Genomic DNA, 20,428 nt, shown 5'->3' on the forward strand with positions numbered 1-20,428 from the left:
TCTCAACAAGCCCAAGAAGTTTCACTTCAACAAGCATACAAACACAGGCGCAGTTTCACCTGCGGACGCATTCGCGGGTAGAATAAAGTACTTATTTGAAAGAAAAGAAAGAAATAAACGTTTATTTGACTCCACAAGATACAATGAACACAATAAAATTTAAATTAATGATGTAAACACAGAAAACAAACAATTTGAAACAAAGAAAACAAGTAAACAATTAAAATCACGATAGGTAACAATCTTATTATTACAGTAGAATAAAAATAGAAAGAAACAGAATGAGGAGCCAAACCAGGTAGCCACTCATTATATGTTGCAACACAGTTGCAACCTTGTTGCAACACTGATTTTCAGTGGCCCCTCTATGTACTTAGTGATTGGAGCGGCAGTACGTTCACAAATATATTACTTACAGCTAATTAGAATATGTATTGAAAGACATAAGATATACATACACATAAAATATAAATTTCACATCTTTGAATAATAACAATCTGATATAGTGATCTATCAACGCACAGCCCAAACCACTGGACGGAACGGGCTGAAATTTGGCATGCAGGTAGATGTTAGGACGGAGGTTGTTTTTTTTATATATAAGTGTATCTATAAGTGTTGTGGTATATAGGTAATATTGTATAATAATGTAGTTTATAATTTATTTGCACGCTCAACTACGAGCAGAATCTTTAAGGATCAATATTATCTGTATCGGTGGTAAATGTTAAAAATACCTACTTATGTAATGACGATTCGAAAGTGCTAATAAATAGTAGTCTAATTGAATAAATGAATTTTTGAGTTTTGAGTTTGAGTTTGTATCTACAAACATCTGTATTCTACATTCTGCAAATAAAGCAATTTGAATTTGAGGCGTCCCCTAAGAAAGGATTTTGATCAATTCTACCCTCAAGGGGATAAAATAGGGGATGATATCATGTTTATTTATCTTATCCACGCAGGCGAAGCTGCGGGCAACAGCTAGTACATAATAAAGTAAGTATACAGATAGAATGATAATATACCTACATACTTACCTACATAATATAAAATATGTTAAGACCTAATGAGAAATACGCAACTAAGTTTGGATTTTGAACTCCTGTAACGGGTCTTTTTAATTTTTTTTTAAAGAGTTTAATGTGTTGGAGTTTAATATAGGTGGCGGTTATTTCGATAACTCTTGTATTATTCAGTGTTTAACACCAATAAAGTTTCATCCAAATCCGTCCGTGAACAAATTCGTTACTTTACACACACAATACAACCGGAATCTCGCGTCTTCTTAGGGCTAGCGCTGCAGCTGTGCTGAGCCGCAGCCCGCAGGCCAAGCACCGAAGCGCTGACCAGGAATTTCACGCGCAGATTTATCTGCGGACTTGACGCCGCGCCAGTTGGTTAGGAACTCGGTAAAGATAGTAGCTTTATAATGGTCAAATAATTTTCTTAAATAAAAGATCCAGTGCATATTACCCACTGACCTCTATAGTTATAGAGGTCAGTGATATTACCCCTACCGCGGCCCTACCCCAACAATAAGTACCTATTTCACCCGGATCTGGATAAAAATATTATCATCTCACAAACTTCCAAGTACATATTGCAATTGATTCATAGCAAAATTGAAAATATTAAGTATTATAATCACAATATTACCTTAAACCTGTTTCACCAATATTCTCCCATATTTGAACCTCATAATTTATAAAAAAGTTATTATGACCTAATTGGTATAGCAAGCTGTATTCTAAAAATAACGTTTTCTTTAACGATTTTCGCTGCGCACGCGAAAAAAATTTTTATACATGACTTATCAAATTTTTACAAAAATGAGTTGCATATTATTACAATTTTAATTGAAAAACTTCTTACTGTTTTAATGTGGTTAGGTATAGCAAGGGTGTACCCAAGCATAGAACAGTAAAAACCCTGTAAAACCAGTTTTACTCTAAGAGTTTTACTGTTGTGATTTTGATTGCTATCTGACCACGATATATGGTATAGTGGTATAGTAATTCTTATGCGCACACATAAGCGTTTGTTTTAACCTTGGTTTTAACTGTTCTGGGTGTAACTTGTCAGCTTGAATTTATTTTATTTTGAATTTTGTTAGGTATAGGCTGTATGCCTGTATCTGCTTACCTATATATTTTTTGAACGAGCAAGGGTATCCCCCCGTAAAGCAAGCCTGACCAAGCTCGACATATGTTATGTGTTGCCATTGTTAATAGTTGATTTTGTTCGTGTGTTTTGTTTGTGTTAAAATAATTGTTAGTTCTCTTTTATTTCGCTCTCAATATTTCCAAAAGTACAACCCAATAATAAAAATTAATTCAATATTCTTAGTGTATATCCTTCTCATTTAGGATTGAAATATGTCCAATATTCATATTAAATAAGAAAATTATTGTTTTAAAAATGTTACAGTGATAACAAAACTAAACAAACAAAGGTGGCAACACTCCCGCCACTTGACACTTGACAGCATGTGACATTTCAGATTTATTGACATCTGTCCATTGACGTTTTTTTGCCAAGAAATTCAGCGGTCCATGATCCATCTGTGAATTGTTTGCATTTATTACATTTACATTGACCTTTCCTTTTAACTTTCTTAATTGAATTATGTTAGCAAGAAAGTAGGTCTAGCAGGACCGCACTGATAAATTCCTTGTATTAAAAAAAAGCCCTAAAATGGCAGGTATAGATTTACACGCGCCGGTGGACTCTAACAAGGTTTGTATCCATAAAATTAATCAATGATAATGAAAACATGAATATGTGCATTACAAAACATTGAACATGAAGTTTTGATTTAAATAATGTGGATATTCGAAGAAATGACAAGTCCGTGGTGTTTTCATATATGAGATACATATTTACTTTATTTTCTTTCAGAGCTATGTCGAATTAACCTACGAGGAAAAAATGAGGTGAGATCGCAAACTAATCTAGGGTTCATATTTTAAATAATTGATATCTATGATGAAGTTAATAACATTACCAAATTATTTATTTTAAAAGTAGTTGATAATTTCTAAACTGTTAAGTTTATGCAATATAAGTTACATATAACAAGATACACTAAATAATTAATTGTCATTTTGAAATGTCCCAGATATGACCACCAGAAGATGCATGCTATGCATGAGGGACATGAGTCCATGCATGTCACCATGGTGGGAATCTTGATGATAGTGCTTGTGATAGCTCAAATTGTATTTGTGCAATGGAAGAAGTATCACTACAGATCTTATTCGGTGAGTAATTATTTGTTTATTTAAACTTAATACCCTGAAATAACATTATTACAATTATCACATTATTCAATGAATTCATTAAGTTATATTAACTTATTAGTTCAAGTAGCAGTAAGTACTTGCATTTGTTTTGACAAAAATAGGGCAATAAACCACAAAATATCGATTTAAACTTTATTGTGATGATGTTATATTATCATTAAAAGAACTAACAACGAAAGTTTCAATTGGTTTAATTTGTCCTATTTTAACGTAAACAAAATTTCTTCTAGTTCTTCACGATGGTAACAATGTGGGTATTACCGCTGATCATGAGCCTCAAGAACATATGGATTAGATTTGTGTCAATATGGATGATGTTTACTGCAGTGACGGCATTCATTTTACGTCAATCCACCAGGAAACCCATGTCTCCTAGTACACCTAGGTAAGTTTAGTTTATTATAGTATATTTAATTATAGATTTTTTTAATTATTTTTGTTTGTAAATCACTGACTAGGTAAGCTAACAGCTTGCCTTGCAATTAATATATCCTAATGATAAGTGTTTGGAATGTATAAGTCATAAACTGACAACAGAGTAGTTATTAGGCAGCTAATGTATTTTAATTCTATTCAGGGCTGATTTTTCAATTGTTGGTTAAAACTTATTCTTTGGATAACGTATTAAACTAACATTTCAAAATTGCATTTTAATTGTCCAGATTTGACAGTTTAATGGTAACATTTTAATATTATCGTGTAATACTTTATTAGACGGATAAGTTTTAACCAAGAATTGAAAAATCGGGCCTTATTATATGAATAAAGTTAAATAAAAAAGTAACTATCAATTGCCTTGATTCATCTTGGTAGAAGTGATCATTTAAATCAATGAAAGTTTTAAGACAATGTGTATTCATAAAATATATTTGTTTAAGTTTATACAAGTTAAAAACCATTTTGAGTTATACACATCTTTTAAAAATAGCTGACAATGTGTTGTGGTCATAGTAAAATATATTAAACGCAACTTTATTGGTATTTGGATATACATATTTTTTAATTTTTCATAATAAACATACATAATAACAAATTTCAGATTGGTGTACAAATGGTTCTACCTCATATACAAGGTGTGCTGCGTGGTCGGCCTCTTCGGCTACACGCTGATGATACTCACGCTATTCAACTTGAACAGTCTGTTTGGCATGAAGGCCCACAAGTGGATGGACGCGGCGTTGCTAACGCTGTTCTACGGACTGTACTTTGGTGTGCTCGGCAGGGACGTGTCGGAGTACTGCTCAGAGAGAATGGCAGCTTCTATTGGGGTAATTATACTAGAAATTTCGCGATCTGCATCTTTTTATGAACAATAGGGAAGCTTGATCGTGATCATGCCTTTTGCTAAGCGAAGATGTTTAGCTTTTCGATTGCAGCTTCGTCCACATAGTCAAAGGTGACCCTCATGGTTGCCGTTACATTAGGATTTTCGGCATAAAAGCTATACTAATGTTAATCCAAGTTTTAATGAAAATCGGTTCAGCAGTTTTTACATTAAGGTGTAACAAACAAAAAAATACAGAAACTTTCGCATTAAAAATATTAGTAGGGTTTATTTATTTATTTATTTATTTAATTTATGGAACACACAACAATAAATACACATTACATTATATATAAGAAGACATTATCTAATTAATTTTATCTGATGTATTTATCAATTATAGGTGTACACAACATTCGCATTAATAACACTTATACAATTAAACATAAACGAAAGAAAAACATAATCAATATACTACATTATTTTATACGCTACTGGAAAAACTGTGAATAATTTTATGCTTATACTGTGCGAGAGATCCAAAAAATATGTCAAGATCTGGTTTAAGTAATTATTTATCAAAATTTTGGTGTTTTAACATTATTATTTTATTATATACTAGCGGTCCGCCCCGGCTTCTCCCGTGGTACATATTTACGTTTTCTCTACATAAGAACCATCCTCGTACTTCAAGGAATATAATAAAAAAAGAATTATCGAAATCGGTTCAGCCATTCTCAACTTATGCGCTTACCAACACATTTTGGGATTCATTTTTATATATAAGATTTAAATATATTATTTTTCACATTTCAGTATTACACAAAGGAGGGTATACCAACTCGACTGTTGGAACGTAATGTTTGCGCCGTGTGCGGGAACCGGCTTCTAGTAAGCGTGGATGAAGAGGGAGTTTTAGGTCAGTTAACTATGTATGAATAGGTGTACATTATGTGGTGATAAAAACCCATGGAGGGTTGTCGCGTAAAAACTACAGGACAGTTCTTTGGCATATTATGATATATTATGTAGTTAGATATAATTTACATATTATGTAATATTGACATGATTTTAAAAGAGCAACTATGGAGTTTCTTGCCGATTCTTCTCCATAGATACTGCTTTCCGAATCGGTGGTAAATGTTGAAAATACTTATGTAATGACGATTCGAAAGTGCTGCTTTGAATTGAATAAATGAATGTTTGAGTTTGAGTTTGTAATAGGCATAAGTCAAGTGACGTCAAGTTGAAGCGAGTCATAATAAATTATAGTTCAGGATACATCGCCCATTTTTGCAAGTGACTACTATCAAGCTAATTTTCCGTTTGTAGCTTTATTTTGATGAGACGCCCAATAATTTCGTGTACGAAAGTCTTGATTGTGGTAGCTAACAGAGATAACAAGGATAAAAATTTTTGATTTGATGGTTCTCAAATATTTATTACTAAAGTCTGATTTTTTTATGTTCAATCTCAAGATTAATTACTAACCTAAATTATTCGAAAAAATATTTGTCCTACAAAATCTATGGTTTATTCAAAGAGTCCCCCTTTCCAAATTGTATCGATAACGAGGTCATCATAAATGATTACTAACAAGCTGATTTTTTTGTTTTCACTTAGTTAATGTTTATATAATTCAACAGACATATTGTCCTACAAATTGCGTAATAAATATTTGAGAACCATCAAATCAAAAAATTTTATCCTTGTTATCTCTGTTAGCTACCACAATCGAGAGTTTCGTACACGAAATTATTCGGTGTCTCATCAAAATAAAGCTACAAACAGAAAATCAGCTTGATAGTAGTCACTTGCAAAAATGGGCGATGTATCCTGAACTATTACAAGTTTTTCTTTAAAAACTAAAAACACCTGACTCCATCTATGGAGTTTAATATAAAATTTCAAATAGTGTTTAATTGTATGGCTCTGTTTCATTAAAACGATTACGATATTAATTATAATACGGCTGATTAAACGATTTTGTTGATACATACCATACCCAATAGCTAAAATTAAAATGAGAATTAACTAAATTTTTTAACCGACTGCAAAAGAAAGGAGGAGGGTATCAATTCGGCCGGTATTTTTTTATGTATGTACACCGATTACTCCGAGGTTCCTGAACCGATTTACGTGATTATTTTTTTTTTGTTTGATGCGGAATAGTGTCGAATTGGTTCCATAAAAATTTTATTCGGATAGGTTCAGTAGTTTTTATAAACTAATTTACTCATTACAGAAAACACATACAAATTAACCTGTGGTCACGTGTTCCACGAGTTCTGCATACGCGGCTGGTGCATAGTCGGCAAGAAGCAGACCTGCCCCTACTGCAAGGAGAAGGTGGACCTCAAGCGGATGTTCACTAACCCGTATCCTTTATATATACAGTGTTATTATCACACAGAATTTGCTTTAACCCATTGAGCCCCAAGCGGCCCGATCGGTCCAAGACACAATAGATTTTCTATGGTGGTTCCGGGGCCTGAGTTATTACACTAATAGCTAGCCTAGTTTTTTCTGAAAAATAAATTATGTAACATCAGTAGCCTACTAATATTATACATGCGAAAGTTTGTGAGGATGGATGTATGTGTATGTATGTTTGTTACTCTTTCACGCAAATACTACTGTACCGATTACAATTAAATTTAGCACACACATAGAGGGTAACTTTTGATTAACATATAGGTTAGGTTTTATCCCGGAAATCCCACGGGAACGGGAACTATGCGGGTTTTTCTTTGAATACGCGGGTGAAGCCGCAGGCGGAAAGCTAGTAGTAATATAAAACAAAGTTGCTTTCTCTGTCCCTATGTATGCTTAAATCGTAACGCAACGGATTTTTATGCGGTTTATTTGATAGTGAGAATTGAGATAGTAGTAGATTCAAGAGAAAAAAGAGTGTGTGTACTTAGTACACGCGTTAGAAGTTATACTTATTTGGCGTTTGGAAAAAAATACTAGAATATACAACTTGAACATAGTTATCAATTTCCATACCACCTAGAACTAACTTCATGCTGTTAAATTTAGGTGTCGGTGTGCGCGCGCATCGTAAAAATTCACTCTCATCATTTTTCTCCATCGCGCCAAAAGCAGTATAACTTCAAAAATTGTGGTGAAAGCGGGCGAAGCCGCGGGCTGAAAGCTATGTTATGTTATAAGATAAAAAACTGGGCAAAATTCTAACCAATAATCTATTCGATAATTTCCCTGAACACTAAATCAGTTGGGACCGTCCCCACATCCTCTACGGCCAGATGCTGGACTGGATCCGATGGATCATTGCCTGGCAGCCGCTCGTCATATTCCTCGTGCAGGGCATCAACTGGCTGCTCGGCCTCGAGTAGACCAAGTAGACCAAGAAGACCAGCGAGTAGATCATAAGGTTGTAGGCTAAACTAGTCTGGATTTAAAATCAACCGTATTGTTTTCTAATATACCTCAACATTCTATGTCATCTTCAGTTTTGGCCTAGACGAATATTGGAAATATTTTTAAAGAATAGAAAAATTTATGAGGTAGATTTGTACCCGCGATTTTTGCCATACCAGAGAAACTCCTAGGCTCTCGTCCACCCGCGATCCCGTCATAGTAATCAAATTTATTCCATTCTTTCGATTTTATATGTCTAAGGGACACTCCACGCCATCTATTGAGATTAAACTACATTAAAATGATAATTTTTTTCGATGATTACAATATTGCAACCAATGATATTATATATAGAAACAAGAGGTAGATACGTTACCAACGCACCAAAACGTAAACCGTGAATTGGTCCTAATTGGGACCAGTGGAATCAGTCAGATTGTGACTTGTGACAGCGAACGCACATGCTGATATAAACGTTAAAATTATCAATAATGCCTTCTTGTGTGTTCAGAAAGTGCACAAATTACGATAGTAAATTAAAGAAAGATAGAGGAATATCATATCACAGGTAAATGTATTAAAATATTATAATTTTTGAGCAAAAATAACAATTTGCAATTATTAATGAATGACACTTGCTTGACACTTGTATTGAAATAATGAAAGGGATAAAACATTGCTTCAATCACTAGTGTGACAAAGCTAGCGCACACTGTGTTCAAAGATTATCATGTAGATACGATTATTGAAAATAGAACGGTTATTTTATTAATTTCGATTTGGGTAAATACTTGATTATTTTTATATTTAAATCCACACAGTGCATGTAATTAACAAATATATCTATTTATTATATACTTACAATGAAATCGTGATGGCAAAAATGTTTGTTTGCAAAAATGATGTTGAATATACGTAGAGATTATCGCTACTGACGAAAAATGCTATTTGCTTTTCTGTAAATAGCTATTGAACATAAATTTTATTTGTGTTTTAGATAAAAAAGGCTTATACTTCATCCTTTCTTTTATTTCATACTTTTTTTCATCTAAGCACCACTATTATTATATCCTACAAGTTGGAGTGATGACCTTGTACGGGTTCCGGGAACTGCCTTGAAACGAATAGCGTAAGATCGGTCCGTATGGAGTTCTATAAGGAGGACTATGGTCAGCAGTGGGTGTTTATCGGGTGAAATGATGATGACCGAAAACGAACACCACAGCTAGTAATAAATGCTTAATACAGTTATATCTCCAAAAAAGTTTTTTTCATTTTAATACAACTTCATAATAATAATTAAATAGTAAATGAAATTGTCACATTTGTTTACGTGTGCAGGAAACGTAACATCTATAACATTGAACCTTCTGTGTCGTTAGTCTATGCCAATTGCCATGGCAACTATTTGTTTATTTACATTTAATTGGTGAATTCTTATGACTTTTGCTTACACCTGCGCGGAAGTGACAAACTATCTTTGTCTTTTTTGTTTATATCATTTTATTAGAGCCATCTCTCTTATACAGTCTGTCAATGTAATAAATTAAGTAAAATGAAACTTGTATTTGTGTGTGCCTGACACTGCATATGAAGCATTTTTTTTGGATATATTGTGAGTATATAACGTATCTATACATAAAATATCATTGATTGCAACTATTTGTAAGGCAACGTTCATGCCTTTATTGAATTTTGTCACCGTTCATGATCGAATTTGTTCTTTTCTTTAAAAATATTTCATTTATAAAGAAACTTGCTAAACAACTAAAAATACAATTAGACTAAATTTGTTATAAAACACTTGAATTTATAAAATGAACCTTATGGCATTACAATATAGTTCGATATTCTGAGAAAACCTCTGTTCTAGCGTAGCCAAATCTTGTTCCAAAAAATCTTAAATGTTAGCTAAGATGAGTATTGTATTATCAACTTTATTTCATTGGAATATAGCTTAATATTCTACCAACACAACGTCTCGGATGTTTTTTGCGATTGTTGTTTACAGAATCTAAGTGTTGTTATGGACTGTTCTTAAGGCCTTTAACGTAGATAAAAAAAATATTTCTCGAGATTGTAACTATGTGACATTGTAAATTTATGATAGTTATTTATAAAACAACAATATAATAGATGTTTAATATTCATTAATAAGCCATAATCTGTATGAATTCGAAATTTCATCTAAATCGAATTAAAAAAAAATACCTTCATGTTCATAGGAAAATAAGAATTTATATTGTAATAAATAAATGAATTTATGTTATTGGTGTGAAATATAAATGTTAAAGTGTAAAAAGCAAATATGAATGCTTCTTAGTGTTTATGTATTTAAATAAGTCAATTTATTTTTTATGTGACCTTGATTTTACGAAATTGTTGATTTTCTAGATTTTGTTCGTTATTAATATTTTTTATGAATTTATTTGTTATTTTAAGTATTTAATTTTATTTAAATTTTCCTATAAGTAGACTTATGTTTCTAAAACAATCTTGTAAATACTGTCGGGTTATTTTTATACCTTTATCTTTATTAATAATTTAGATTATCGAAATAGTAATAAGAATATAAAATAAGTACATTGATTTAAAATTAAATGTATTATTTATAATATCTAATAGTTTAATAACAACATATTTAAAAATATGTTCCTATTCTTTTAATGGTCCGATTCATATTTCAAGTATATTTTCTTGTAAACAAAATTTTAAAGACTGACCAAAAATCATGCCTGTCCGTTCTAACTTATTTATAACTTATTGTGCTAGAACGAGATGGGTAGTCTTTTATTAGAACAAATATCTAAATTTATAATAAAGCCTTGTTTAACTTTGGGTGCAAAATATTATTGACAATGTGAAAATTTTATGCGTTTATTTTAATTTAATGATTTTCGTTACAATAATTTTAAACGTTAACTTTTTAGTTTTTTGACGATATATAATTTTTTGCATCGAAAGTTAATTTAATAAGTACAATGTATATTTGTACATTTGTATAAATGTTTAATGTAAATATGTTTATTTTAAACTTGTATCGTCAACGTATTCTAAGCGTATTTATAATTTTCATGAGGGCCACTACTAGTTTTCATAATCAATAAACATAGATGGCGCTTTATTTATTATAATATTAGTATCTATCAGTAATTTTGCATCAAAAAATTACGTTTATTCAGCAAAGTATTAGAAAAAACCCCAAAATTTTAAAAAGTCATTGCTTTTTTGGTCAAAAATCTGTTTTGTAGAAATTTTCAATTGCGCCACAAACTGGCATTTATAAGTACTTGAAATAATTGTGTAATCTTGTCTGTGAAAATATCTTGTGTAGTAGATGTAAGGAAACAGTTTACAGTATTGTAAATACTTTAATGTGTGTATGCATTGAATCAATTTGTGAATAAATGGCGATTTTAAATATGTATCTTTTTTATTCCACACAACAATTCCATAAAGGCACACTCACATAAAAGGTACAATCTTGAGGTAATTAATGGTTATAAATTATAGTAACAAAGTATATTGCATGCATTTCTCGACCGCTACCACGCAGTTATCTCTGGAACGGCAGGACCGATTTTGGTAACTGTAATAAGGCGTAACTAAGGCTAGTTTCATAAATAATTCCACACGGATGAAGTCGCGGGCACATCGCATGTATGAAGAAAAACATTTGTGGTATGATATTGAGCTCACGCATACATTCACATAATATTATACAAATAGTGACACACTATTAAAAATGATTAATTATTATATCTGTAACACAACACAGTAAAAACAAGTTTCTTTTTCTGTTCTGTGTTTGAAGCGTTAACGTTTTGAACTCCAGACAACCAGACAGTCAATTCATGGTCTATTTATTTTGTGATCACCTGTGGTGGTCACCCACTGGTCACCATTTCAACTCCTCACAAATCTCAAGACAATGCGACCTCTATGCACACATGCTAGAGACACTTCTTCTTAAAAACAAATAATCTTTCATTCCATTATTCAAATCGACGTCAATAGTTTTATTTAGTCAAAATGTACAAATTTCCAAACCAAATTACAATGTAAACAATTCATTTTTTCGCAAATCAAGTAAATTAAAAATTTTGTGTTCGTATATAACTCAGAACTTGTACAAAATGTTGAACATACCATTCAGATACTGTTCTCACATGCGTAGTTTTAACCAGGGAGTCCTGTCACTTGGATGCAACAGTATCGGTAAGGCCAGTAAAAAATATGTTAAAGAAAGAGCTGATATTGTTTCGTTAAATGTGTTAATTATTATAGGTTCCTATAGAAATTACTCAAAAGACAAAGGGAAATGTTGCCCCGATGTGCCTCAGGCAGAAGGAAAGCGGGTTGAACCGTGGCCGAAGTCAGATCCTCCCCCACCAGCCTGGCGATGCGAGTGCCCTAGAGAACCTCAGCCCCCTAATTACGATCCATATAGAATCAAAGTACCCGACGTTGTCGTACCCCCTTTACCACCAAGCAATGCAAAGGTATACATTTATCTTATCTCTTAAAAACTACTCGTACTTGACTCCTTGCAACATTTCCATTGAGTGCGTTAGACGAAATCAGAGCCCGACTCGCGACGCGATATTAAGCTAATGAAATCCAGTGTGTACTTTCTTCATCAGTGGACGGGAGTGCTGTGGACGCACCAGCCTCAGCACGAAGACGAGAACAAGTCTGAGCACCACCAGTACCAACACGGATACCAGCAGGGCTACCAACAGCAACAAGGCGGTGAAGAAGAGTTGCAAGAGAAACAAGAAGAGAGCGGAGGTTTCTTTGGTTTCCTGAAGAATCTATTCGGCAGGGGCAAAAAGTCTGGTAGAGGAGAGGGAGAAATGTCAATGATTGGCACATACGAGTATCAGTTGTGCTATGCTCGCTAACCGATCATTCGGTAAGAAGGCATCCTGAAATATTTCAAACCTCAGTCATATGCCATACAGAACATGGCTTAGATTTTAAAAGTTTGTTAACGTAAAGAAGATTTCGTCAAACGCACTAAATAATGTCCCTAAACTGTTATCTTAAAAGTGACGTTTTTCAACAGGAGGTCCCAACGGAAGATGCTCTCAAGGGGCCTGATAAAATTACCACATCGCACACAGGTTTTGGTGTCCGTGATTTGTTCTTCGATTCCCCGATTGTCCATCCTAATTATTGGAAAGAAAAGCCCAATAAGAAATTATTTACGACTGTAGATGACCGTCAAGATACCCTACCTAGACTTGGTTATCATGGCAAAAATAAATATAAATATGCGTTCCATGAACCATGGAAGCCATTGGATAGGCTTTCACTGTTGGCACAAGCTGAAAAAGATGAGATTGCACAAACTGAAGAGCAGGCAGCAGAATTACCTAAAAAAGAACTTACACCGCAATAATCGGGCTCTGATTTCTTTCCGCAATGTTTCAATATTTATAAAACTGCTGAAATGTTTCCTGGTGTCTAATAAATTGTTAAATATTAGTTATGTTTATTCTTTTTTTTGAAAATCTAATCGAGCTTTTAGAAATAGAAAAGGTCACACACAGGTTCATATTATTATGTAAATTACACTCATGGGATGTAATTAAGTATATTGTGATGATAGGTAGTATAACTATCTTATTACAATAAAATCAACGTTAAGATTGAAAGATAAAATTGGCAGGTAAAATATCAAGCTAAAACAAATAAGATAGTTGAAGATATAGATTTTGTCTTTATGCCACTCTACCTCACACACCACGATAATGAGGAAATTGATTTATGTAATAAATAAATATTATAGTAAACGACAAACGTACATAGGTGCACATTTCGAAAGGGTTTAATTATATTAAAAGAAAGATATAAAAATGAATAAAGAAGTCTTGCTAAATTTGATAAAACATAATACTATGTAACACTTTCATCTTCCAAATTTCAATTTCACATGCAAAGTAGACTAAGTAATATTTTGCTCATTATAAAGCCAATGCTGGATTGCGCGAAGACGAAAGGGCCCTGCTCAGTGCGACCGGTGCCTGACCCGCCGCCCTGCCCGCCGCCGCCGCCGCCGCCCTTTCCGTGGATATACGTGTGGATTCTCGGCTCTTTCTTCAGTGTTATGGGCATTGTATGTAAATAGATCTTCGCTTGAAATTTGAATAACTATCGAAATAATTGAAAGTTTAGGTACCTAGTATAGTAGATATGTTAAATTGGGTATTTTGGCTGTTTTGAAAACAAAAAGCTAACGCGTATCATTGAGAAAAAATTTCTAAAATTGAATTGTAGCTACATTCCGTCTTTTTTATGTTAAAAATATACTTGAAAAAATACCTAACTACATTATCGTAGTATCGCAGACGTAGGAAAATATTAATTTATAATAAGTTGAGTTATTCATTGGTTCTACACACTCGATGTATTTTTTCAGCTATACAAAATGTATCTTTATAAAGAAATGCAAGAGAAGCTCGGTGAAAACGTGCCAATATGTAAGTTTTTGGCGGTTTTAATGCTATATACATCATATAATCTTTAATTCTATTAATTTAATTATATTCCTTAAAAACTTTGGTTTGAAGGGCGTCCTCGTCGCAAAATAAAAAGGCCCTTTCACTGCAAGGATCTGCCGGCGTGTGTGCAGTACTTGATAGTCGGTACGGGGGCGGCTGGCTGGGCGGCTTATAAGGCTATCATGGAACACGATAAGACTGCTAAGGTAAAGCTAATAATAAATGTACGTTGGAAAAGTAATTACTTAATAAATAATTTATTTGTGTAAACATAGTTTTAATATGCTTTTAACTTTTTAAGGTTTTCTTTTCAGTTTGCAGTGGCAGTCAAATAGAAACGATTTATAAGAAAGAATACGAGAACTTTTTATTCACTAAATGTGTTACATTTTTTTTAAATTGAATGAATGTAATTTCAGGTATTTTTCATAACGAAAGAAGACTGCTTGCCGTACGATCGACCCCCGATGTCCAAACACATGTGGTGGAACGTGGATCCGCCTGATATATTCAAGTTGAATTACGTGGAAAAAGGGAAGAGACACACGTAAGTACCTATAATAATGTAAAAGATATACCTATCGGCTTCATGAAATCGGCGAAAGGGCAAGAAAATATTTTCCGGACGAAATACAATTAACTGCGTTATGTAATCATTATAATGAGTTACCAATTAAACTCTGTATTATCACTAGACGACGAATACATTTTTTTTATTCTCAACTAAGTAGTTACGAATAACTTACAAGTTATATCAGTAAATTATTATTTACACATAGCATTCCAAATGTGTAATCTTAATGAATCTAATCACCAGAATGTACCTAGCGGAATGCCTGCACTTCCTGGACCCGATAAAGTTCTACCGCAAGAAGACCGGTCCAGCTGTGTCCATCGCGACCGGCTGGTGCGTGCTGCGCGTGGACGCGGACGACCACGTGGTGTACGTGAAGACCATGTGCGGGGAACAGCCGATATACTATGAGAGGTGCTTGCTGGCTCCAGGTTAGTTGGAAGATTAAATATTAGTAGAACGTATAATATTGTAAAATTCTTAAAACCGTATGTAAGGATATCTCGTATAGGTATCTAGGTACCTACTAGTAATGTGTTCTTATGTGAGTACCTAAATAAATAATATTGAAGAAGCAAAATATTTTTCCTACGTAAGGCTTCCCTGATACGAGTGTTATTTTTCCCTTTTCGTACCTACTTCTGTCTACATAAGTAGATAATAATATGCCTTTGTATAGATGCTTCACAGATATCATTTATAAATGATAAGACCTTATATATTATTACCTACGTTTTGTAAATATGAGTCTTCTAGTAGCTAAAAACTACATTATACATACTTATTTGTTAGGTTCTAAGCCAAGAAACCTATCCATCTTCAAATACGCTCCAAAAGCGGTGCGCGATCGAGTATGCACGTTGCGCACAATACGGGATCTCGAGATCGCGTTCCGTAAAGTGAAGAAAGCAAAGCACGTCACCATCATCGGAGCCGGACCCCTCGGGTGTGAGCTGGCCTGGCATTTGGGCAGGATGAGTGAGTTTAACTAGTATTACAGATTATTTTAGCTGTGTTTGTATTTAGACTGTGTTGCTATTTATATAAGTAATGTGATTTAAATTTAGCTTGTTATAAATAATACATAATTTAGACGTCTCTATATTGAGATGCTATGAATAATGGTGCTCTTAGTTGACTCGTAAGTATTATTGATCCGTTAAATATTCCTCATTCATAAATAAAATCTAATTTTTGTTTTATTCTCATAATCTGCTTGTATCATTAAAAATTTGCATTTTCATAAAAATACTAGTTACCTACAATTACAAAATATGATTATAGTTCTATATTACAATATATCGATCTATGTAGCAAGTTAATATTCAACGTATCCTTGCATATCAAAATTGATATGAACAAAACAACAGACAAAGTGGTAGAACGACCTCCGCATGAGGAGCCAATCCAACTGGTGCAGATCTACAAGGACAGGGGTATCCTGGGCGGCATTATCCCGGAGTACCTGGGCGAGTGGGCTGCGGAGAAGATCCGGGCTGAAGGCGTCGATTGCATGCGACAGAGTTAGTGTTATATGTTGCAAGTGTAGTTCAATACCTATCAGTTCTATAGATAGATGTTTGAGTTGACAACGGCCACCAAAGTCTGTTGTCATACTAATAAGAAAATTCGAGTGTCTGTTTGCAATAAATTAAAATAACCGCTTTTTACTAAATGCATAATATGGATGTATACACAATTTATTTCTGTCTGTCTGTTTGTTCTGGTAACATCAGCAAACACGTTCCAGAAATCGAACAAATTTGCCGATTTTGACGAGACGTTCACTGACTGATGTAGGTAATACGGGGTAAATTAGACTACCTTTTATCAAGATTATATTTACAAGGATATGAATTATGAAGGATAGGAAGTAGCTGCAGGACGCAGCTAGTAAAATAATAAAATACGTTTTAAATACAAGTGTATTTTGAGTCTTTATTTTATAAAATTTATAGAATACAAATTATATGTAGATCTAATTTATTTGTTTGTAGCTCAAGTGTACGACGCATTCGAGTCGGCCGACGGACGGTTAGAGCTGACTCTATCCAACGGGTCGTCACTCGTCACGGATTATGTAAGCAATGTGTGCCATCTGTGAAAATATTTTATACGTAATTAATTTAATATTAATGGAAGCTTATGCCTAAAGATAATCGAATACATATACTCATTGTGGTAACTATTTTTGATATTAAGACGTAAGCCAACTTTCTATAAGGATTCGAATGGACAGATATAATCAAATCACACATAAGTAGGTACATTGAGTTTTGCTCATTTGATAACCCGAGAAAATTGCCATGACTAATGTAAATCTAAAAATGAAACCTAATAGACCGGGAGATACTGACACAAAATTTCGAGTCCTTTTTAACAGGATGGCGGTTCTACAGGGGTCTTAGTACGCAACATGGACCCAATAAATATCTAGTTTTTTCGTAATCGTTTGACTTTCGCTATTTTCCGACGAGTTCGACTAACGCCCACGCGACTAAACCGCCGGTACCAGCGTTCACACCATCGTTTTTCTTTTTGTCATTGCGTACTAAGACCCCTGTAGAACCGCCATCCTGTTACAAATGACTCGAAATTTTGTGTCAGTATCTCCCGGTCTATAAGTGTTGGATATTTTTAAAATGACGTACTTAAAAAACTTTTTTAATTATGTTTAGGTATTTGTGTGTGTTGGAGCTGACCCTCGTACAGAGATGGCGGAACCTTCTTACTTGGAAACTGACCCGGTCAATGGCGGATTTCTCGTCAATACTGAAATGGAAGCCAGGACGCATCTCTATGTAGTATGTATCTTTATTACGTGTTCATTTATTTTAAATCATACTGAGATTGCTTTCATAAAGCCGCGTTTCACTAGGCAATATTTGGCGTCTGACATGATGTCCTACATGCTGAAAGTTAGCGCGGAAGTTCGGATAGTGTTAATCGATAATTTTGCTAGAAGCCTTGTTTAAATTTTATCGCACCTACGATGAGAACTTTTCAAAATGCTCTATCAGTTCTGCAGCACGCAGTGTTGCCAGCAACATGTTGAGTTACTTTGCAATAATATGATAAAACTTGTTGTTAAATAAATTTGAGCATTTATTTATGATCTTAATTTCACACAGAAGAGAAAATACAAATTTTACTTAAAAGGAGGACATTTGATGCAAAATCCGGCTTTATTGCTTCAAGCAATTTCTTCCAAGCAACCCATGCGATCAATGACATAGTTAAAAGTATAAGGGGAGGATTTGTACGCATTTGTTGGATGATTTATTCATTTACAAAGGCAGGAGACGCAGCAAGCATCTACTCGCAGTGGAAGGACACGCGCCTCCGCATGGAGCACTACGGGCCGGCGGCGGACGAGGGCCACATAGCTGGGTGTAACATGACCGGGTACTGGATGGCCTGTAACGTGGAGCCCTACTTTAGAGTGTCGCTAGAGGGCTCGCTGGATATGGAGGTGATATATGCATGATATTTACTACCTAATTTGCAAAACAAAATATTTTTTGACCGTTGGTGAATCGGTGATGAAGGGTTGGAAATATTCAGGCATGAGAAACTACAGATTAAGTACAGATTTTATCCATGAAAGCTTTTCGATTTTTCCTTTTCCGAATTCCGATTCCGATTCCCTTTCTAGATCGATATAAAAAGTCATCACGTTGATGCGTTGAGTGACTTGTGTGTAATTATAGCTCCTTTGTAGTGTATAAAAAAAACTAGGTTCGAATATAGACTCAGTCTTTCAAGCCATAAAACAGTCATTTTTTATGAATCATATTACTGAGTTAGGTACTGAGTTAGGTAGTTACTTATGAAATTAACATAATATCAGGTGGTAGGCGAGGTGGGCGCGTGCATGCCGACGGTGGGCGTGTTCAAGCCGTGCAGCGACGAGTCCAAGCCGCAGGTGCAGGCCAAGAACGTCAGCAACGAAGTCTGCGACCGGCCGTGCTATAAGAAGTGTGTTAGTTTGTAGTGCCTTGTGGTTGTTAGGAGTGGGAGTTATTATGTTTCCAAGCTGTGTTAAGAATTCAGAATAACAAGGAAATTGGGAAATATAACACAGGTGGAAAAAAAGGAAATGTGCAGTCGAAATATCAAAATCCTATCTAAAATTAAATTAATTACACGCTTACAATTTATTTTCTAATTAGGTAATTACATTGAGATGAAATAAAAAAAGTTGCGGGATTCGAACCCGCGTCCATATCGCACGTTCATACTATGTCGTGACGACAAAATATTATCATGTCGCATAGAAATTCAAGTTCAGTTCATGCGGCAGGTCAGACGAGTACCAAAGCAGATACAAGCGAGGTCTGTTATACTACTTGCGCGATGAGACCATAGTTGGCATCGTGTTTTGGAACATGCCACCAATGGAAAACAGGAAAGATGTCGCCACTGAGGTACTTGTTAGTTGTAACCTTGGTGTAACCGTTCAAAGTTCAAAGTTCAATTTTTTTAAAGTATATTCGATTAAAATGTGATGTTAATGTAGAGATCATATTCAGTTTTGGACATTTGGGGTTTATAATTTTAGTTTTTCAATGAATTAAGTGTAATGTTATTTATAGAATCTATGTTTTAATCATGATGCATTACGTTTTAGATACTTCGAGCGCGGCCCACGTATAAAGAAATTAATAAGATATCAGAACTGCTAGGATTCCCGGAGACTCAATGTGAATACAAACCAGAAGAGGCATTACGTGAAGTTGGCCCTTGTATTAAAAAGTTGGTATTTTCAATAGTTACTTAAATAATATGTTCAAGTTTTTTTAAATAATACTGTAAGTACTATTTTAAACTTGGCAACACTGCCGTAGAACATTTCCTCTCCAAAAAATAAATTGAAATATCTTTTTTTATTGTATCGATCGTCGATCGCTCTCTAACAAACTTCATATTATAAACGAAGGCAAAATCAATTATACCTATCTTTATACCTACTCAATCATTACTAAATCTTTGAACTTGACTAAATATTATTTTTCTATCTTTCACAGTTGGCGAGAATTTTGAGCTAACTGCATGGACGGTGAAATATAGACAATGTAATGTATTGTATTAAATGTGGATGATAAATAAAATAGAAAACAAACGAAAAAATGTATTTTTATTTATTGGTTATAGCTTGGCCAAAGCTTGGCTAAAACATCTAATTTTTTTCTCTTTGTGTCAGCCTCATAGCTCACAGATGGCATTACCAAACTAACTAGCCACTCAATTGACTGACCGGTTGGCTTGGTTTGTAGTGGCCATGCCTTCCAACTTCCAAGCCAGAGGTCGTGGGTTCGATTCCCACCCGGGGCAAATATTCACAGAGTTAGCAATAACCTCATTAATGTGTAAATAAAGTGGTATACATAATAAT

General features: G+C 34.1%; 2 protein-coding genes across 2 annotated transcripts; both read left to right on the forward strand.

The window, feature by feature from the left end:
• Positions 1-2,537: 2,537 nt before the first annotated feature.
• LOC123701450 (RING finger protein 121) lies at positions 2,538-8,283 on the forward strand. Its single transcript, XM_045648934.1, has 8 exons — positions 2,538-2,739; positions 2,902-2,936; positions 3,122-3,263; positions 3,536-3,690; positions 4,345-4,573; positions 5,386-5,488; positions 6,815-6,947; positions 7,808-8,283. Exons 1-8 carry the CDS (start codon positions 2,698-2,700, stop codon positions 7,926-7,928), a joined length of 960 nt encoding a protein of 319 aa, XP_045504890.1. The 5' UTR covers positions 2,538-2,697; the 3' UTR covers positions 7,929-8,283.
• A 3,678-nt stretch (positions 8,284-11,961) lies between these two features.
• Positions 11,962-20,150, forward strand: LOC123701441 (apoptosis-inducing factor 1, mitochondrial-like). Its single transcript, XM_045648921.1, has 16 exons — positions 11,962-12,171; positions 12,241-12,455; positions 13,931-14,074; positions 14,378-14,438; positions 14,529-14,665; positions 14,879-15,006; positions 15,277-15,464; positions 15,826-16,011; positions 16,404-16,556; positions 17,031-17,113; positions 17,712-17,837; positions 18,329-18,505; positions 18,884-19,011; positions 19,337-19,460; positions 19,664-19,788; positions 20,061-20,150. The coding sequence occupies exons 1-16, from the start codon at positions 12,090-12,092 to the stop codon at positions 20,074-20,076; spliced, it is 2,073 nt and encodes a 690-aa protein (XP_045504877.1). The 5' UTR covers positions 11,962-12,089; the 3' UTR covers positions 20,077-20,150.
• The last annotated feature ends 278 nt before the right edge of the window (positions 20,151-20,428 follow it).

Source organism: Colias croceus, chromosome 21, assembly GCF_905220415.1.
Source record: "Colias croceus chromosome 21, ilColCroc2.1".
Taxonomy (NCBI): Eukaryota; Metazoa; Arthropoda; class Insecta; order Lepidoptera; family Pieridae; genus Colias; species Colias croceus.

Bases quoted from the DNA above. Each gene is read 5' to 3' on its own strand.
- LOC123701441 (XM_045648921.1), top strand. From the start codon at position 12,090: ATGTTGAACATACCATTCAGATACTGTTCTCACATGCGTAGTTTTAAC. The intron at 15,007-15,276 runs GTAAGTACCTAT...TCTAATCACCAG, and splicing joins GAAAAAGGGAAGAGACACAC to AATGTACCTAGCGGAATGCC. The intron at 19,012-19,336 runs GTGTGTTAGTTT...TTCATGCGGCAG, and splicing joins GACCGGCCGTGCTATAAGAA to GTCAGACGAGTACCAAAGCA.
- LOC123701450 (XM_045648934.1), top strand. From the start codon at position 2,698: ATGGCAGGTATAGATTTACACGCGCCGGTGGACTCTAACAAG. The intron at 2,740-2,901 runs GTTTGTATCCAT...ATTTTCTTTCAG, and splicing joins CGCCGGTGGACTCTAACAAG to AGCTATGTCGAATTAACCTA. The intron at 6,948-7,807 runs GTATCCTTTATA...ACACTAAATCAG, and splicing joins AAGCGGATGTTCACTAACCC to TTGGGACCGTCCCCACATCC.